This window comes from Phalacrocorax aristotelis, chromosome Z (genome assembly GCF_949628215.1).
Source record: "Phalacrocorax aristotelis chromosome Z, bGulAri2.1, whole genome shotgun sequence".
In the NCBI taxonomy this organism is placed as follows: Eukaryota; Metazoa; Chordata; class Aves; order Suliformes; family Phalacrocoracidae; genus Phalacrocorax; species Phalacrocorax aristotelis.
Window position 1 is genome coordinate 59,850,041 of NC_134311.1, and position 22,370 is coordinate 59,872,410.

At 38.4% G+C, this 22,370-nt stretch overlaps 1 protein-coding gene across 5 annotated transcripts in view; it reads right to left on the reverse strand.

The window, feature by feature from the left end:
* Positions 1–243: 243 nt before the first annotated feature.
* Positions 244–22,370, reverse strand: part of IPO11 (importin 11) — an 87,653-nt gene continuing 65,526 nt past the window's right edge. For 2 of the 5 annotated variants that reach the window (XM_075079364.1, XM_075079359.1), the window contains 3 exons: positions 17,519–17,614; positions 9,175–9,259; positions 244–1,124 (listed from right to left, as the gene is read on the reverse strand). In XM_075079364.1, coding sequence (XP_074935465.1) covers positions 960–1,124; positions 9,175–9,259; positions 17,519–17,614 — 346 coding nt within the window. In that variant the 3' untranslated portion in view covers positions 244–959. The other 3 variants (XM_075079360.1, XM_075079363.1, XM_075079361.1) reach the window with 3 other exon arrangements.

The window sequence follows — 22,370 nt, forward strand, 5'->3', positions numbered from 1 at the left end:
TCAAAGTGAGCCTCATATTTGCAAATAATTATTTCAGCTGTGAACATCTGGGCTAAAACTTTTCAGTAACAATTATGAAGTATCCTGATGATATGTCTTTGATGAAGAAAGCAAAGAATTGAGATACTGAACAACAACAATTCTAGAGTAGTCCAGGTACAGCCAAGAATTAATTGGAATTAATTACTTATCTAGCTCTGGTGAGTTTCTCTGTATTACAACAGCTAACAGTGAGACAGAAAGAACTCAAGAAAGCAAGATCTTTTCCATAATACAAAATAAAATTGGTGATAAAAATGAAACCCCATATCTTCAGACAGAGATATACCTTGATATTCTTTAACACCTCTTCAAATACAGTTTAAGCATTGCAATCTTAAGTTTCTTTTCCTCTGAGACCATTCAAATGGGAATTATCTTTTCTCATGAAAAGATATTTCTGCTCAGTCTTACTGCTTTCCTAACTCTGCTTATATGGTTGAATGTACAGTCAAGAAATGGTAATAGGAAGGGGAGAAAGTTGTAGGTACACAATATCAAGACAAACAGCTCCAGATACTGAATTGTGCTGCCAGATTAATAGACACTTTTAATTAATATACATTATTAAGTTCCTTCAGACAACTCAGTTTATGACATAGCCTTGTGAATCAGTGAAAAACTATGGGGTTTTTGTGAAAAAGCCAGTAATGGTACCAAAAAAATGGTACTATCTACAACAGCAAGTACCATGTTAGGAATCATGGAAGCGTTACTTTGATGATAAAACTCTAGGCAGATTATTAAACAATAACATAAAGCGGTACCAAAGTTAGTTTAACAGCAATAACAGGAACTTATTTTTTAACACAAGTTATTTTCAGCCTTCAGTAGGCTCTTCCATACACGATGGAAGGCTAGAGTTCTTTCGTATTTTTTTGATAGGGAAATCAGACATAAAAAATCTTGTTTCTGCTCATCTAGAAGCCTTGCAAAAATTCTTGTAGCTGTGCAACTATTTCTGTATCCACGGTTTCCATAAGTGCCTGAAAACCTTGTTCTCCCAGTATCTCCTGCTGTGCCTTTAGCTTCTCATAGATGAACTGCTGCAGTGACAGGGTGTGTACAGGGTCCTTCAGTGCAAGCTGTGGAAAACATGTAAGAGAAAAATATGTAACGATGCACTACAAAATACTCTGCAACTTACTCATCTCTTTTATAACCTAAGCTCAAGAAAGAAATCTGCTTTTCTGTGTATTTAATTAAGAAACAAGAGGAAAAATTCCTGTAAAGCAAAGATCAAATTAACTATTATCAAAAGCAAACATCAGTTTAAAACTATTTGAAACACTCCCATATCCTGGACCCAGTCTGCTGTAAGATTTCACCCTTCTGTAAGATAAAACATTTTCATCGCTGCTTTGTTAATCACTGCCTAATGAGTTTCCCATAACTCCTAAAAAATACATCAGATGTTACCATGACAAGCACTTTAGAGATGGCACGAACTGTGGTCAGTTATATTTTGTTAGCAACGAAACAAAACACTGAAAAATTTGAACTAGTTTAGATTATATGACAAACAACAGCTAAAATAAACTTTACGTACGCATAAAGAATAGACACACTTCAGAAGTAGTACTTATACAGCCTCATCAGTACAGCCGGATTATACAGTTTTCTTCTGGGCAGGGAGAGACAGTGTTCCACGTTTTAACTGCTTCTTAATGAAAGCAAAAAGTGATAAATGAAGGGGCTACACTGACAGAGGACCTATTTTTAATTTCAATATCAGAAGACAGGTGTGGGCAGCCTAAGGACAGAGATAGTTATGCAGCACTGGTCCCTCAGTCCACCAGGCTGGATCAAAGGGCACCAGAGGTGGGGACACCTGAAGGCTGCCACATCGTAAAGAAGTAGGATGTTGAAATAAACATGTAATTACTGCAGACCTGTGATCTGTTCATCTTAGTATCAAAACCTAACAACACTACTATTTACACTAGAAGGTCAGGAAACAAAATATAATGCTAGCTCTCAGAGTCCACTGAAACAGGAGACTTCTGAGCTCACAATACCCTGCTATACTATTATTTCCAAAGAAATGAGGCATATTAAACTTGCAGAACTGCTCTTTTGGCATGGTACAAAAAAAGGAATATTTGAATTTCAATATGCAGTGGAAGACATTGAACCTTAAGATTATTTACTTCTTTATTGAACAATATTATAGCTAAAACAGGGGGAAATACTCATTGAAAGAGCCACATAAATATAAGACACAGTAAAACATCCAAAACCCCTGTAATTACCACAAAAGAAAAGTTAGTCTTATTTCTTATGAACAACACCTGTGAAAAAGCAGGCAGCTTTTAAGCCTTTTAAGCCACTTCCACGAATGCTTGCAAGTTCTTCTTTCTTACTCGGTCACCTCACCTTTCATATTGTTACTCTCTTAATCATTCCTTCAGTATGCCTAACACTACCTTTTAGTCTTCGATCCTTCACCATTTTCTGCTATCCAGCTATTCTACATTTCAAAGGCAAGATACAATCTTATTATTATTTATTCCTAACATTACGCTCTTTTGCCAAGGTTAGTTACATCTTTTTTTTTAACAGTGTTAGCACAATCTACAAGGTAAAATAAAAAAACCCTGTCTTGCCAAGCAAAGAATCTACCATTTTCTGAATAACTTGAATACATCTGTTAACCAACAATCATAATTTGGGACATATAACACATTTCTAATTAGTTAGTCTCAGAAAGTTCATAGCTCTAAACAGTTATGTAGAAAATCATTGAAGGAAATTCTGCACAGAAAAACAGGTATTAAAATTGCCATAGACAAGGAATCTCATCCTCGTGACCCTGACAGAGCAGAAGTTAGATGAATGGCATGCATTACAAAGTCACTTCGGGAATCACTGCCAAAAAGACATCCTTTAACAACCTTTTAGCTCACAAACCAATTACCCTACGTATTTAGTTAAATGCATGACTTATGTGACCCTACCATAAATCCTTGGTTAAGTTAAAGTACTCAGAATTAGAATGGGAAGTAAGAATAATTTGCCTTAAAATATCAATTTCAGGTAATTTTTCTTTCTACTCTACCAAGACAAAATCATGTAATCAGCAATTTCATATTACAAAGTTTATTCTCCTGATACAATTTTAAAAAAAAGAAATTAAAAAAAAGAAATAAAATCACAGAATCACAGAAAGGCAGGGGTTGGAAGGGACCTCTGGAAATCATCTTGTCCAACCCCCCTGCTTGAGCAGCCACACCTAGAGCAGGGGGCACAGGACCGCGTCCAGGCGCTTTTTGAATGTCTCCAGGGAAGGAGACTCCACAGCCTCCCTGGGCAGCCTGTGCCACTGCTCTGTCACCCTCACAGGAAAGAAGATTTTTCTCATATTTATGTGGAAATAAAGTAAAGAAAACCAGACTTAAGTCAATGGTAAACAAACCTCTCAAATCATATGTCAACATTCACTAATAAGCCTCCACTTCAGTCCAATTTTTTCTCCAATTTTAACAAGCTACTAGAATACATGTATGAGTGTAATGCTGTTCCAGCAGCCCAATGGCAGTTTGCAAACTCTGGACACAAGTGCTGTATTGTTTTGAATATAAAGGGTTTGAACCCTTGCTTATTTGCAAAGCTTGCTGGAAATTCAAGTCTGAGCTATCTCTACCATCTCTTACAATAATAATTATAGAGTTGCTCTCTAGCATCTCTTACAGGTGCTAACCCTCTACCACCTGCCTTACGGCAGGTGATGATGGGTTTCCAAATAATCTTCTGAATCACCCCTGCAATACCACTGAAAAGTAATTAATCTTGAAAAACAATCACAGTGAAGAAGATTACAAAACAATATATTACAGAATTCAAAGTTAATATTTTTTATTTCTAATGGAGCTGCCGGATTTGCACAATGCTGGGAGTTACAGGAATAGGCTACTGTATGCACTGCAACTTCAGTACCTCAATACTTCGATTTTAGAAGTATTATAATTCCACATTTTCTTTTTCATAAAACTTCAGTGAGGCTAGTTGACTTTATATGTAGTCTTTCCATTACATAGGAAAGTAACTGAAACACTTCTGGTGCAGATTTACCAACGCATGGTCTGTCAGGATAAATGAGAAATTGTACAAAATGCTGCTTAGTTTATTGAAACAAGCATAAACCCATCCCTCACAGTTCAAAGCAGCAGCACTGGAAGCCACTAGGGACCTTTGTGGTATGATTAATGCTTGCTCCTAGAAGCAGCATCTAACATCTGTAAGCCAAACAGGATTTAAGAGTCTTCAGACTTAATTAAGCAGTTAATACACTAATTTGATTTCATTCAGATAGTCTTGTCAAAAATATTTCAAGTAAATTAAAGTGTGTCCTGCAACAATAATAAATTTGCTTTCCTTTCACTCTGTGTTATTGGAACTTGTATTCAGAACTAACAAAACAAATTAAATAGCTTGGTATAATTTGTCAACAATATTAGACAATCAGCTGCAGTCTTAGCTGAACAAACAAGCAAAATCATAAGTTTGGATGAACTGTAAGCACTGTTCTTTATTCACTCTATTTTCATTATGACAAAATTAAAATAGTATCTGGTTTAAGAGAAGACCCATAAGATGTTTTCAGATTATTCTATTTGCTTTTTGGAGGAAAAATCACGCTTTTGAAAGTTGAGTTCCCAGCTTGCTAAGTGCTAAGCATCCATCATCAGTGCAGCATGGAACACAACCATACAAATATTAATACTGGCTACTTAGTCTGTAAACACTGGGTGAGGGACCATATTTTTGAAAGTAAATATGTATGCTGAGTTCCTAGGTGTGTGGCCAGAGGTTTTTTTAATTGAAATGCTCCTGATTCTGATTCTGATAAGAGAAAAACACATGTATTTTCCCATAGAAATAAAAATTCCTAGAAAATTCCAACAGCTTCTTAGAACAGCTACAGACAGGAAACACAAGTTTGGCGAGGAAATACACATCATCGAAATGTGCTTTACGCTGCTCAGTGAAAACCTGATTTGACTAGCTTTAGAATCTATTTACTTTACAAATTGGTCTTGAAACTGGACACAGGTGCCAACATGGGACTGGACCAAAGAAACAAATCTTCCACCTCACTGGTTGCAAACAGCAGTTTGAATCAGAAAAGCAGTACAGAAGTTTTACAGAACAACATTTCCCACCCCTTCAAGCTCTACCTGCCAGCATCAATGGCATTCTGCAGAATTATCAGTTGTTTGAACCAGTACTTGTTAGATGGATCTCTTTCCTCAACATCTGTAGTGACAACACTACAGTAAAAAAAAATCAATAAATTAAATTCTAATAAAACTCAAAAAAGTGTGTTGGTGGTATCTGAATTAAATTGTTGAAAAGATTTCCAGACTTGAGATACTCTCTTCAGTTTACGTATGGATACATTGATACTAAAGAGGGAGGAAGAATGCTGGACATAAAATTACACATATTTACCATGAAGTTTTGGTTAGTATCTCATGACTGTGATGCTCTGGGAAAGACAGGAAAGATAATTTAAGGAGGGAATGTATCCTTTATGTTTAACAGTGATTATAAAATGGAGCCAAATGACACGAAAGGCTCCTAATATCAAAACTTTTTAACAGATTTCAGTGGGACTTACATTAGACCTGTGGCTAATTTGTAGATTAAATGTATATGGAGAAATTATACCCCAAACAACGAACGAAAAGTATTACTTTCAGTAAACCACACTAACACATAAACGTCATCATTTGGCTTATTACACTGCAACTTATTTATTTATTTTCCTGAAGATATAAAATCACAATTCATCTAGTTTCTTCCCAAACTAGGGTAAAATAAAAAAACTTCGTAGCCTTCCATGTTTACGTATAAGCATCTTCTAAAACATGTACCTGCATGGATGATTCAAGTTTCAATCATATGGATTTTTATTGGAAAATACTTCATTTTTCTCTCCACAGTTTCAAATAAAGAGTTGAAAAAGCTTTACTCCCTTTTTAAACAATGATATTGGAGTTCTTAAAAAATACATTAAGGGCACTCAAAAATAAGACACCTGAAGTCTATACACTATGTGCAGTGCAAGGTCATGAATCACTCTCCACCTGTGTACATTTTCCTCAATGTATCTGCAATGAGACTAAAATATAGCAGTATCTGGAAATGTTGATTACATAAAATTATCATAAACTTATAAAGCACTGTTCTAGCTGAAACTCTCTTTAATAATTTTGAGCTATGCGTAATAATAAATGGAGGTACCAATGACAGGATAAAGGGATAGATCGAAGAAAAATATCTAGACCCTGTTCCAACATCAGGAAGTGATACTTACCATGGAACATGCCAGTCCATCTTTTTCCTCATATTAATGGCCTTAAAAGTTGCAAAGCATTATTATTTTGAAAAAGAATCACATTTATCTTTTCATTATTGTTTTATGAGGTTTAAGATCTAAGCCCTGATACAAGCTGCTGATTCAGCAATGGAATATATAAAATGGTAGGAACCTCTTGCACGAATGAAGTGGGACAGGAGACTAGAAACTTTCTTAAATAAATTGCAGATTCCCTTTAGGTTGTTCTTGATTTTCCTGTTCTCATTTCAAGTATTTGTTCCCACTTTTATTTCACCAGAGGTACCTGCTACTGCAGTTGTTCTAAATGTCACATGAATTGAGCGTGTGCGCTGAGGCTCCTACAGAGAGGAAGAAACTTCCAGTACAGGTGGTTAGGAATGGGCCCAGGTGACGTTCTGTTTTTAATCCAGTTTTTCAAATAAAATGCTAGCTTGTGCTTTCAAAGCCATGATTAACAATCCTGATTACTATTTGACACTTCTACTACTAGTGACGTACCGAAATGACCTGTAAAATTTTGAAATGAACAGGCATGAAAAATGGCAAGTCTCAATTTCTCCACCATCCACAAGAATTTATACCGACAAATTTCAGCTGGGATTCAGAATGAATTTATAGCAGATATTCATAACAACTACAGTTCACTTGCTTTAACAGCTGTGAGAAATTGCATAGAAAGGAATAAGAACACAGTGAATACTAAAGTTAGATGAAAAAATGACAGTATAGAAGGCTCAAGTCTGAAATGTATCAGAAATCATCAGCTAAATATGGGAAAGAGTGAAACTGACAGCTGTTCTTACAAAAGAGGATTAAAAGGAGAAAAACAAAGGCTTTTCATCATGCTTAGGAATTATTAGGTTATTTCCAGTAACCGTGGAAATAGTTATGTCTAGATTATGAGATCAGAAACAAAAATGAAGATTCGATATTCATGTATGACAATTTATTCTGTGTAAACCTTCCAAGGAAACAAAAGCTGGAAAGGTGTTTAAGCTGAATGGTAAAGAACAGCTCAGGAACAAATCACAGGCAATCCCTTACAGAAAAAAGGAAACTGACATGCAAGGGAAGATATATTTCCCATGTAAATCAAAACCTGCATTGCTGTGACCTTATCAGTTCTGGCTCCTCCTTACAAAGGCACAGCCATTTCTCTTTACTCAAAAGGCCATTGACTCTGTATTGCATGTGACCCCTGAGGAGTTCCATCACTATGACTGTGTTCATCAACACTGTACTGGTGCATTGTATCATTGAGGAGGGAAGAATGATCCAGGTCATAAACCAATGTGCCCTGCTTTTCATTTTGCCTAATATATCTACGCTGCAGGTAGTCCACAGCAAATCTAACAAGTCTAAATTCCTGAATACTTATCCAAACTACTAAAGTCAACCTGTAACTGCAAAATTAAGGGAATTTCTGCAAGGTAGTTATTAAAACTTTAGCCAGCCACCAAGAAATAAAATTTAAGTATTATATTAATAGAAAGGACTGTAGGTTTAAATTCAGTTTATGTTTTCTTAATCTGATTAACAAACAAAACGTATCTCTCTCCCTGTTGATATATAGATACATCTATCCCTATTGATAAAGATATAGACATATCTATATATGTCAAGAGATTATCCAAAGCCACAAAGAATAAAAATTATCATTCTGTAACAAGCACATAGAATTTAATCCCACAAACTAGAAGAAAATTTAACCAAATTTAACAGAGTGTAGAGATGCTTTTAAGAGTAACTGAATTATAGAACTATCTAATATGTTTTTAAGGACCATAGAAAATAATATTTCTGTGTTTTGTTTAAATTTCAAGTTGCAAGACACTAGGAATTTCTCTTAAGGCATTACCAATAGCAGAAAAATACACAAGAGTTCTCCTGGCATTTATTTTTTTTTAAAAAGGAACCATATATTGATTAGTATTTAGAAGAAAAGCCTAATAAACTAAAAGCATCCAGTGGCTTAAAAAAAACCCAAACAAATTAAAACAAACTATCAAAAGCCATCCAAACTCTCTTCCACTCCTACAAGAAGAAATAAAGTCCTAAAAAAACACTGTCCACAAGTATTCTTTTGGATACGTATAGGTCAGTTACAGCAAATGCACAACAGGGCTACACATATCTACTCAATCACCCAGTTCTACATTTTGTAGTTACTCAATGACAAGCAGTTCAGACTCTCTTTTATTCCACAGCATTTGTACACTGCAGTTTTCCATGTGAGGAACCAGTTTCCCTGAACTCTTATAGAAATAAGTTAAATTATGAAACATTCACAGATTAGGTTAGACAAAAATAGCACAATTGCATGGTACCTAATCCAGATATCTTCACCTAAATCAATGGTCCTTATTAAGAGTACTTTATATTAGAAAAAGGTTCTATGCAAGCATATGGTTCAATAGCTGTTCAGGTAAAACACATAATCCAATATAAGAAAGATTGTTTCACATATGTGAATTTTGGCCTGCCATGACATTTCAGTAAGCTTTGTCTCCCTGCATTTTTCAAAAAACCCTTTTTGTAGTATCTTAGTATTATAATGTCCAGATTTTGTGAAGAGCTGTTTATTTTGGCAACATTTTCCCAGAGTCAAAAGGAAAGCAGAAGCAGAAGTATTGTGGCTGCACAGTTTGTCATCAAAGCATTTTGCTTTTTTGATTCAAGAGAAGATTTTCCAAGAACAATAGACAAACCAATTCCAAAGGCAAAGAATTTAGTCTGACACAAGTGAATCACATTAGATCTGTTATTCAATTATAGAACTGATTAAAACTTACAATTTTTTTTCTTTTGTCTTGTTCTGTGGGAGGTTCCTCATCTTCTGTAACTTTGGGCTCTTCAAAATGAGATATCATCATGCAGCTAAGAATGGGAATATAGTTTCAAAGTATTTTAGGAGATAATTTCAACATACATTATCATTAAAAATTATTTTAAAGCACCTTTAAAAACACAGGACAGATATGAGGGAGTTTGATGAAAGTCAGGCAATCTGTTACAACACCATTTTTTTCAGAGAACAGTGAATCTAAAGAAGGCTGAATGCATGTTCTGTGTCACCTACACCCATGTAACAATCTCAGTTATCCTCCATATTTTATCCCAAGTTTTGGCTTAAAAATGCATTTCTGCATATACAAAACAGACTATGTGGGTTTATAAAAATTAATATAGAAAAACCTACTGTTCCTAACTAGAATTTCCCAATCTTTCCAAGGAAGTGCTACACAAGCAATCTGTATGCTATCAACATGAAAATCAATGTGGCATACATGCAGAACTAGCAAAGATTTCTCATTGCATTCATGCTTTCCTGTGAGATCTTTAACAAGAGGACCTGAAAACTAATGTGGTCACTGCTGTTGGTTCTAGACACTAAAATCTGCAAGACACTGAACAGTAATGTCTTAGGTGGACAGAAATTAGTTATATTCTGCAGTCATTTATTTAGTTTTTTCTAGGCAGGTAAAGCAAAGCTTTTAAATGCCTTATTTTTTTGTTTTGATCCACCCTCAACTGATAGGTACCAATACACAAAATTAACAGCTACGTTTTAACTATTATTTTTGTAGTTAAGTATAAAACCAGAAAATGTGAAAAAAAATTAGTGTAAATGCCAGATGTTTTTCTGTCCCTTGAGACAGTTTGAATGGACTTTATAAAGACATTGGTAAAAGCTATCCTACAGCAAACATGCTCTCCATTCACTTTACATTCCCATGTTGAAAGATATATAAAATATTCCACCACTTTACCAAATTTTTCCTATAAAATCTGCTTTAAAAAACAAAAGGATTTAAAAATCAATCAGGTGACAACAACTTGACACCAGGTGCTAGGTAAAGGTGCTAGGAAAGACACATAATCCACGTATTACATGATCACTCATTTTCAGCCCTGTACTACTACGCATTTTAATTGCTGCATTCCACTAGCGGGTGAAAGGTTCCGACAGCGAAGTTAAATAACTTGTTTTAAAGTTAGTAATACAAAGAAGAGTTGTGATTTTATGTGAAAATGTTCAGACTTACTCTGTTTATATATTCAGTTTTCTATTAACATGTGTTTAGAGTTATATGAAACACTTGCTAAACAGCACAGTAGAAGGGTCAAATACTAACACAGAAGCCATTTCCAACAGAAAGATTAGCTATTTCAAAATAATACAGCAAATCTCCTGTCTCCTTTCCTCATAAATGGCATCATCTCTCACAACTCAGTTTATTAAAGAAAAAAGGAGACAAAAATATGTTGATTGACAAAATACAAGATTGAACTAACTTATCAGACCTTGATAAATTTTAGGTACCAAAAAGAGTAATTCAAAAAACTAGGAGAAGAGGGAATAAAAAAAAAGATGATTATGAAAATGGTAAGACTGTGAATAATATTGAGATAAGACAAGAGCAATGGAATGCTCCCCTTTCCAGAGATCTGACTTCTGTAAAGCTTTCTTGTAATTATCACTACCATTTGAAACATAAGCGCTAGGAAACCTGGCTGAGTATAATCCCTTTTTATTGTAAGCCAGGGCACTGTGTGATAATTTTCATAACTGTCACTGTTTTGGCTGGGATAGAGTTAATTTTCTTCACTGCAGCTGGCATAGTGTTGTGCTTTGGATTTAGAATGAGAATAATGTTGATAACACACCGATGTTTTAGTTGTTGCTGGGTAGTGCTTGTTCTATTCAAGGACTTTTCCAGTTTCTCATGCTTTGCCGGGTGCACAAGACACCGGGAGGGGAGGGGGCACAGCTAAGAGAGCCGATTCAAATTGGCCAAAGACATATTCCATATCATATGACATAATGCTCAGTATGTTAACTGGGGGAGTTGGCTGGGGGGGCAGAGATCGCAGCTCGGGGACTGGTGGCATCAATCAGCAGGTGGTGAGTGGTTGCATCACTTGGCTTATTTTTCCCCCAGGTTTTGCCTCCCCACCTCTTCCCCTCCATCCCCCCACCTTGCTCTTTGCCTTTTCTTCTTCTTATTATTATTATTGTCATTATCATAATAATTATTATTTTAATTATTAAACTGTTCTTATCTCAAGCCACGGGTTTTCTTACTTTGACCCTTCCGATTCTCTCCCCCATCCCACAGGGGTGGGGGGAGTGAGTGAGCGGCTGCGTGGTGCTTAGCTGCTGGCTGGGGCTAAACCACGACACTCCTTTTTGGCGCCTAACATGGGGCACGAAGGGTTTGAGATAATAACAATTGCTGGTCACAGCATTGACTAATCTGTTCTCAGTGTTAGTTTATTTGATCTGCACCATGCTCTCGCTTTTGCTGTACATGTTAAAGACTGGGGTTGTTTTTTATATTTTGCTGTGCTCCGCAGTGATTAGCAATGTTGTGCCTAGGAGGTTTGTTATTCAAACACTAGCCTGGAGCATTATCTGGTATTTGCGTTTTGTACTGAATCTGTTACTGTACTTTGGGCACCACCTCCTGGAAACATTTAGGAATTATACATCCTCCTCTGAGAGGTTTTTTTTATGGAAGAAGTACAGAATGGCACCTTAGCCGCCTTCTTGTATCATGTTTCCTCCTTCATTACAATAACTTTTTTGTATCATGAACATCCTTGGGTAGTTAAGACAGATATATTGGTATTTCTTGGAAATATTGTTTCAGTGTTGCCTAAGGTTAATAAGCAATTTAAGAATATCATCCAGCAATGTGCCCCAAGGCTTGATATGTATGAGCGGCAGGGCATGTGGGATAGCATGGGCAAATACCTGGGGCAGTGGGCACCCCCAGTGTTTTGGGACTTCACCCCTGAACAAGTGCAGAATCCTGAAAAACTGGTAGAATATTTGGAGAAAGTATGCTGTTACGCTGGGACTCCAGAGAGACACAGATCACTGCAATGTGCTGGGGCCTGGCCCATGTGTACTGTGCCCTGTTCAAAAGTATTCAGTGCTCCTAAGGGGAAGAGAAGGTCTCTGGATCAAAAGACAAAGTGACAGGCACTGCGGCCACTCAAAACCCTCAGGACAAGCACTGTGGCTACTCAGACCCCCACGACAGGCACTGCAGCTGAATCAGAGAATTAACCCGTGCCAGTTATCAGTCGCCCCCATCACAAGAAGAAATCTTGGAAGCGGACATCAACTTGTTTAGAAAGGGATGATGAATCCCTGGAGGTATTAAAAGACGTGTAGCCATGGCACTTCAGGGCATGGTTTAGGAGACAAGGTAGTGTTGGGCTGATGGTTCAACTTGATGATCCTAGAGGGCTTTTCCAAAATTAATATTCTATGATTTTATGATTCTAAGAGCAGGCCCATCATGAGATCAGGAGGAAGAGCTCATAAACAAGACAGAAACCACCTGATCCCTATCCTTGAGTGAGTTGCGAGATACTCGAAAAGATTTTGGCCATCGTTCAGGTGAGCACATTAGCTGGCTGCTCCAATGCTGTGATAATGGCGCCAGTAGCCTGGAATTAGAGGGGAAGGAAGCCAAACGACTGGGATTCCTTTCTGGAGAAGAGGGCATTGGCAAAGCAATTGGAAAAGGGGCACAAGGCCTAAGGCTTTGACACGACTCTACTCCTGTCAGTGTGAAAGAAAGGAATCCCTTCAAGGAAGAAGTTATATATCACCCAGGAAAATGGACAACCATGGGGAAAGGTATCCAGCACCTGAGGGAACTAGCTGTGCTTGAGGTGATTTATGGTGACCTGGACGATGAACAGTCACCCAAAGATCCAGATGAAGCCCAGTGCACATGACCCATGTGGTGTAAGTTTGTACAGAGTGCACCTTCATCCCATGTACACTCATTAGCAATATTGTCCTGGAAAGATGAAGAGGCACCAACAATGGGGGATGTGATTGACAGACACTGGGATTATGAAGCACATGGCTCTTCCTCCCCTGTCTTGGCTGTGGAGAAACTGTCCCAGGAGGTCCAGCAACTCAAAGAAGATATGTCCTACTCCCTACCTGTATGGACCAGTATCTCAGCCATTAGGAGTAAAAAGCCCCTTTGCTCATGAGAGCGGTTACACGCCACAGTCCACCTATGGTTTTACCTGCGTGACCACAGAAAGGACATGAGAAAGTGGGCTTTTGATATTGCTGAACAGGGGAAGTGGCCAGTGCTCTATCTCTATACTGACTCCTGGATGGTGGCAAGTGCCCTGTGGGGGTGGTTGCAGCAGTGGAAGCAGAGCAACTGGCAGCACAGAGGCAAACCCATCTGGGCCGTCACATTGTGGCAAGCTATTGCTGCCCAGGTAGAGAACCTGGTTGTGAAAGTATGTGATGTGGATGCTCACGTGCCCAAGAGTCAGGCCACTGAAGAACGTCAGGTGGGTCAGGCTGCTAAGATTGAAGTGGCTCACGTGGATCTGGACTGGCAACATAAGAGTGAATTATTTCTAGCTCGGTGGGCCCATGACACCTCAGGCCATCAAGGGAGAGATGCAACATACAGGTAGGCTTGTGATCGAGGGGTGGACTTGACCATGGGTGTTATTGCACAGGTTATCCATGAATGTGAAACATGTGCTGCAATCAAGCAAGCAAAGCGGGTAAAGCCTCTGTGGTATGGGGGACGATGGCTGAAATATAAATATGGGGAGGCCTGGCAAATTGACTGTATCACACTCCCACAAACCCATCAAGGCAAACACCGTGGGCTTACAATGGGGGGCCCATCCACTGGCTGGCTGGAAACATACCCCGTCCCCCACGCCACTGCCTGGAACACTATCCTGGGCCTCAAAAAACAAGTCCTGTGGCGACATGGCACCCCAGAGAGAATTGAGTCAGGCAACGGGACTCATTGCCGAAATAACGTCATAGACACCTGGGCCAAAGAGCACGGCATTGAGTGGGTGTATCACATCCCCTATCACGCACCAGCCTCTGGGAGAATTGAACGGTACAATGGACTGTTAAAAACTACACTGAGAGCAATGGGGGGTGGAACATTCAAACACTGGGATACATATTTAGCAAAAGCCACGTAGTTAGTCAACACAAGGGGATCTGCCAACCGAGCTGGCCCTGCCCAGTCAGAAATCCTACATACTGTGGAAGGGGATAGAGTCCCTGTAGTGCACACAAAAGTATGCTGGGCAAAACAGTCTGGGTTCTTCCTGCCTCAGGCAAAGGCAAACCCATTCGTGGGATTGCTTTTGCTCAAGGACCTGTGTGCACTTGGTGGGTGATGCAGGAGTCCAGTGCATGCCTCAAGGGGACTTGATTTTGGGTGAAAACAGCCAATGAACTGAACTGTGTAACATTGTATGTCATCACTTCTCTGGTAGCTCTATGCCATATCAATGGTATCACAGTAGGAATCTCCCAAATTAATGAAGAATGAACTTTGATTAAACCGAGGGAAGCACAGAGGTGATGGAGCAAGTGCTGACTTCTGCATGCAAAAATGCAACACCACACACACCACCTCTCCTGCCCTGAAAGACTGTTATGACAGATGAAGCCCAAAGCCATGGACTGAATGAACTCAGTGGGCATTTTGTGGACATTTGTGGACATTTTACAGCGATGGTTCACACACTAAGGAAATAGGTTATGTGTATTATATCAAAGGATGGGAAAGGGGGTGGAGGTTAATGAGGTTGTATTAGATAGTATGGGACATGAGCATGACGTAAATGGTAAGGAATAAGGGGTGGATACTGCATGGTTTTGGCTGGGATAGAGTTAATTTTCTTCACTGTAGCTGCTACAGTTCTGTTTTCTGGATTTAGTGTGAGAATGATGTTGATAACATACTGATGTTTTAGTAAGCACTATTTAGGAACAAAACTAGTCAAGGACTTTTCCAGTTTCCCATGCTCTGCCAGGTACACAACAAGCTGGGAGGGGAGTGGGCACAGCCAGGACAGCTGATCGAAACTGGCTAAAGGCATATTCCATACCATATGACAACATGCTCAGTACATTGAGGCAGTTGGCTGGGGGAAGCAGAATCGTGGTTCAGGGACTGGTGGCGTCAGTCGGTTGTGAGTGGTTGCATCACTTGTTTGTGTCCCATCCACCCCCGCCTCAGGTTTTGCCTCTCTCGTTATTTTCCTTTTCAAAAATGGAAATAGAAATAAAAATAACTGTTCTTATCTCAACCCATGAGTTTTCTTACTTCTGCTCTTCCAACCTCTCCCCCATCCCACTGGGGTTGGGGGAGTGAACGAGTGACTGTGTGGTATTTAATTGTTGACTGGGGCTAAAGCACAATAACCTGATCAAAACTCCCTCTAAAATCTGGTGAGACCTTTATCTTTGCAATTGTATTTGGAAAGGCTCTTCCAAAATCTCATTGCCCTAACTACAACTGTTTCTTCAAATTTCCAGTTTAAATATATTCATGGTCAGCTTACACTTAAGACAACACTGTAATTTAATGTATAGTTTTCCTTGTGCACGTTTACCCCCTTCTTCATTCTTTAGCAGCTGCAGGTCTGTATTGTTTCAGTCTTGATTTTCCTATGCTAAACATGTTGTTTTAGTCTCTATCTAATATTTAGCCACTGTAGTGTAGTCAGTGGAGTACACAAATTTTTTTCTGAACCAGTTCAAGCTTAAATCGTTCTTCTTCAACCTGGAGAGCCAGAACAGTGCACACAACTCCAGATTATCTCACCTTATTTACTTTCAGATTATGTCAAAATGTGTAACACAAATGTTAGAATCTTTCAAACAGCCCATTCACTATGTCATGTTAACAGAAATATGTCCTCGGTTCAGTGTGCCTATATTCTACAAAGTAAGAACAAGGCCCAGTTTGGAAAAGTACAGTGACACAGTCTACAAGCCTTCAGGCTTAAAATATGAAATGAACTAGGACAAAGTTTTCTTTATTTCTCTGTGAGAACTCTTTTCAACAAGTGCTCGCAAGGTAAGATATTTAGAAATAGAAGGGACTCTGCCACATTGTCTCCAATTGTAAACAGAACACAGGTACAAAGCACATTCCCAGACTTTGGAGTTACGCCTTCTATACTGGAAGTTGGGGGGCGTGCAGAGTGGAAAGTACTTTTTCTAGCAATTCTTGGGCATAGTTCAGGCTCATCATGAGTGGGGACCATTCTCAGAGCACACCTGTGTGCGTAGCACCTGTTTTAAGTGGAGGAAAACTTAATGGATTGCATGCAGGCTGTTCTGTGCTAGCTGGTTTCAGTGCCAGCAAACATCTGCTCAAGCAGTCAATTAATTAGTTCAGATACAGTCTGTTCTATCCACCAGGTAATTATCTGAAAGTTAAAAAGTGTATGAATCTTAGCATCTGGTAAATAGTGTTATTAGAATTTAGTGTCTGTAGGGACATCTTGCAGAGCATCTGTTTTTAATGTTTTAGAACTCTTCACCATTTTAAAACTATGTAACAATTACAAAGAAAAAACAACATTAAGATCTCTGTCCTAAAAAAAATCCCTATTATTCAGTGTTTTTTCACTTTTCCAGCTTTGATGAAATACCACCGGTAACCTGGGAGTCAGCAGGGGATGAACGAGCGAGGAGCTGGGTGACAGTACACTCTAAGCACCCCTGACACCACCTTCCTGCCATGAACAAACTCTTCCTTCTGGCTCTGGAAACTGTCTTTTGAGGTATGTCCTGTAGCAGCCAGTGTGTGAACTGGAACACTGAAGGGGGAGAACTGCCTTTGTGGGGTAGGTTTTCAAGTTCCCAGGGCTGTGCAGTATTGTACACTATGTCCACTCAGTGAGGCTGAGGCATTTAGGAAAAGATCTTGGTTAAAGTCCAGATGTCACACGCAGAGAAACTCTGAGCTACCACCCTACAACATACAAGCTTGTTGGATTGTAATTTTAGATATAATAGTAAAGTGAGCGAAAAGCAAATCTAAGGATATGAACATTTTAAGACATCACTTAGTAGGTAACTTAATGAACAACAGAAAATTATATTGACTCTCATTTTAAGCTCTCCCTCCCCCCATTACAATTATTTTTATTTAGGATCAAAAATTTCCTATTTACTAAAACATTCACTTTCGTTAAAACAGAACTCTCACAAGCATGTCTTATCTGCCTACAGATTTTTCTAATCAAAGTGCTATATATAAAACAGTACTACTACTGTTAAACACACAAAAATTCATTAGATTTTCCACTTACTCTTTGTAAGTTCCTGTTTCAGGATCTTCGGTCATAATATCATGCAGCCCTTCCACTGAAATGTTGATGATACCACAAAATTTATCTTGGATAACACTGGAAAAGAACAGGAAAGTGACTTAGCTAAAAGAACTACACAGGAAATTTGCACAATAACTGTAGAGCACATTTAATGAGCAGTATTTTCACTGCTTACTGCTTAGCTGAGCATGCTGTCAAGCAGCTAATTCAATATTTTCTTTAATTACACAAAGGCTTCAAAAATATGCAAGAAACATTATTCTTAAATAGAATAAAACCTGATGTGCCACCGTTGAAAACCTAGAAATAATTGCAAATGGAATAAAAGAAAAAGTACATTAGCACAGGACTCAAGAATTGAGTGGGGATGGCACGCTCCTGCTAGCAGGTAGGTCAGAGTACTGCCTTCTATTCCTAACATATTTACACATTTTCTCCCATCCCTGTTCAATGCAAAATCTACACACAAACCCTTGAGCAAAGGGCAGCTTGTGAAGATGGTACACTTCCCTGCTGTTTTCTCTGACCAGTCTTATGGGTATTTCTTCACCCTCCTAGGCAGCTGAATGACTCCCCATAGAGAGTGAAAAATATCTGCACCCAGGTCTGCAGGAAAGCCACTTCCCTGACTAGAGAGGTGAGGTAGGATTTCTGTGCTTACACACAGGCACCTCCTGCCATTTGAAACACTAACCAATTTAAAACAACTGCCAAGGGCTGGTAGGTATCACTCCGGACTTAAGAGAGATAAGCACCTTTCCCCAGCATGAGCTGAAGGCCAGACTGGATGCCCCCACAATGGCCAAAATGACACTACACATTTAGGCACTTGCCCCTGCCTTGAGGATTCATGTGCCTGTAGGGTAAAGGCACAGAAACATGATCTCCCCGTGATGTATAAAGTAGTTGCTAGCAGCTCCTAGTTAACGGAAAGCAGCTGTGACTGCTGTCTCTGCGGAATTTACTGTGGGTCTAATGCCAGAGATGCACTATTGTGGGACTTCGGTACATGGAACCCTACTCTGAACTACTAAAGGGTGAAGACATACTGCAAATGAAAAGATGTTAACTTGGGAAGACTGCAAAAGTTCCAGCCTCAAGCAGCAAAGAAACAGAAATTACCTAACTGATGAAGGTAAACTACAGCTCTCTTCCTGGGACTGCAATTGATTGAAGCATTTTATTACTCCCTGTTTGGAATTTCAGGCTTAATTTTCCCCAAAAGATGCTGCTGCTGTCCAGCGGGCAGAAGCAGACATGTTCCAAATTTGTTTAAAGGTACTGAATACTAAGGTCATGTATTGTACTTTGATCCTTTATGGTTTAATGTAGACAAATCTATTTCTGAATATTCTTTCATTTCCTTACTTGAGATGAACATGGAAAAACTGGATAAACTGCAGCTCCTTGTACATTAGTTATTGCATTTGAAGAACTTTGTGTCAGGCATAAAACAAAATTTTACGTATATTACAAACAGAACTTATATAGCAATAGATGCTTTGGAAAAATGCCTATCAAGTTAGAATACTAAGCATATAAAATATTTCTTTTAGATTTGTTTTGACAAGATTATGATTCAAATCACAATCATTTTGTTTCCAAAGGATTATTTTTGTTCCCTTTTTCCTTCAGCTGCTGTCGAATGCCAGGATCTGAACTGTATTTTTATGATGAAACTTGAAACTCCTGAATTCCATAAAATTAAAATTGACACAATTTTGACTCAGTCTGGCTTATTCTTATTATCACTGTCAAGTATATATTTTATAAATTACTTTCTCCCTTGCCAAAAAGCTTCTCCACCTCATTCAGAACAGCAAAGTATTACATGTTGTGAGACTGAATCTTTGTGGGGTTCTGCAGGGAGCAAGCAAACAGCCTACCGACCACAGAGTGCCACTGAGAAAGTGAGTGATGCCTCCTTCATACTCTGCAGAACAAGCCCTCAGAGACAGAGCAGGTTTCTTCACTCAAGTCAGAGATTCCCACCTAGCACACCTCCCATTAAAGCTCTTTTGCTTCATACTTTTTTTGAAACACATCTCTAGGAAAATGCAATTAATGTGGTTAATATTTTCAAACATGAGAAAGGAAACAGCTGTCCTCAGATTCATGTCAATAGAGGACAAGGGGCATTCAACCAAGACAGATCCGAACACTTTGCACCCTGGAGACATAAAATATGCCCCGTACATATGCACTATTTAATGAACAATACAGGTTGCTGTCTATTACCCTGTAGTTGTATTTTTTCCTTCCAAGCTGCGTGAAGGATCCCTAACTGCCACAGAAATTTTACACGGGGAGGGAAGAGAAAGGTGTTTGACCCAACGAAGGCATAGCCTTTTCATGAGCTGCACTGCTCATGGTCAGTGTATTCAGGGAGGTTACTTTAGTTAACCAACAGGTAAATAAATACTCTAGGCATAATGCTCATTAACTTTATGATTTTTTTCCAAGCTTGCAGATTGATAGGAGGAACACACAGGGAGGCCTATTTCAGTAACTTGTGTTTCCAAGGATCTGTGATATTTCCAGAAGAAACTGAGGACAGCTGCTGAAGACCCAAAATACTGGTCTTGATAGTTAACTCCAAAGCACATAAAGAAATTATTCATTTAATTACTTGGAGAGGTTATTTGTACTTTATGGCATAAATGAGGGATGATATTTTACTTCTTTCTTCCATGAAAGATGGAAAATTCAAGGAATTTTATTAATTTTTTTAGGGAAGCAATGCTGAAGAATGTAGAAGACCCTTCAAAAGGGGAAACTCCTTCCTGCAGCTTTCAGTAAAGATCACACCTCCTTTTTTCTACCCCTTCTTCTTTTTCACTTTAAATGGGACATGAAGTTTCTTCCTACCAAAGACTCACCGAAATGTTTACCAAGTATGAAATCATTAAACCATGCAATTATTTTTAGAATTCAAGACACATGCTAGTGAAAAATAAAGACAGCAAAGGCTTATTGTGGTTTGAAAAAAATAAACCTCAGTTGAAGTTCAATGGCAATATAAAATGCATCAGGCCTTATTTTCACAGAAGAGAAAAAGAGCCATGCAAATCAACGCAATACCTTTTTAAAGATACTAAAATTAACCTGCTTGTTCCAATAAATACATTAGAAAGTCATATGAGAAGATTCAGAAGATGACAGGGACACTGTATTTAGGTGAACTTTCAAAATGGAAGTTAATACTGTCCATACTAAAATCTTAACTTCAGAGGAAGGTACCATTTAAGCAACTCCCCCCTTGAATTGCATATAATCCAGACCAGCACTGGAACAAACAACAGCATCAAGTTATAACTGGTTTTATAACTACCCAGTTTCCCTAAGTTACCAGGACAAAGCCTCATTTGGTATGTAGCAAAAATTGTCAAAAGGCAGGCCCAGAATTAGACGATTATAACTTCTATGAACCTGTTAGGATCTAAACCACTCAAGAACAGTTTCAAATATGAAATTTACACATATTAACAATGCTTTTTATAACAGAAAGGATCTTTTATGCTGTCTGTAACTCAAATTCACCTTGCCTATAATGAAAACAAAATATAGTGAGCATTTAGGGCAGCTTATACCTGAATAATCTCAAAACTTTTATTTAAAAATTTGCATAATTTGTAACATGAAAGAATAAAAGCTTTGCAAAGGAAAAAACAGACATCTGTTCCGAAAAAAGTAATATTTGTTTTTTCTCATTCTATCATTTCTAATACACTCAACTATCTATTCAACGTATTTATTATCCTGAGGTTTCATGCAAAAAATCAGAATTTGGATTTCAATTACATAGATAGTCACTGGAAATAAAGCTTTACCATCATCTTAATAAAACATCTATAATGATATATTTTTAGGGATACTTAAATAAAATGGTCCCCATGTCTGCTGTGCATCTTCCTCAGCCTGTCAGAAAGGGAGTTAAAAATCTGCATGGGAAAACATACTTTTTTAGAGATTAAAAGGAAGAGGTAAAAAATCTTTTCTGCTTTTCTCATTCACCAGGATGAAGCAGTAAACACAAAACAAGGGAAAGCTTAATTTCGTACCTTTACTACCTTTACTAGTGTACAGTAGATTTTGGAAAGATTAATTCAATATTTATTCTTATCTCATTAGCCAAGGAAAAAGGTGGAGTGGGACAACTGGAGATTACTTTGCATGTACTGTGAGCTATGTAAAAGATCATTACACACACACAACCCCACCTTAGGACACGTACACTGCTAAGGAGCTCCTAAAATAGTCATGCAGCAGCTAGGACATTTCCAGGAAAGTCTTATGGCTGACCATAAACTTGATAACCATAAATCACCATTTTGCTTCAAGAGGGCAGACTCAACTGAGTCTTCTAATGTAAGACATATGAACCACATGGGCACATGGAAGGGTCTGCAGTCAGTGTCTATATATGTACTGGTAGCAGATAACGTGTGTCATTCCTGGAAATCAACTGGAGATGGATAAACAGGACGACAGGGAGCAGCACAACACGGCTGCACATGAGTTACACGAGCAGAAATCAGGCAGGCTGGAACAAGAACCTTGAGGGCAGTTCTGGTTCGTCTGGAGAGTGCCCCAGCCTCAAGGCTGGATACTGGAACAGCAATATACGTCTACACAACTTAAATAGACCCCAGGAGGACAGACTATCAAACATTGTTCTCCATTCTCCCTTCAACAAAACAATCTATCTGTAAATTGTGTTGCTTATAAGCAAAGTGATTGAAGTCTCTATGGCACAGGCCTGTAGAAGACAAACAGTATCTAGAAGGCCTATTCAGTTATCTGAAAGTTTTACAAGATTGGTCTATTTGGA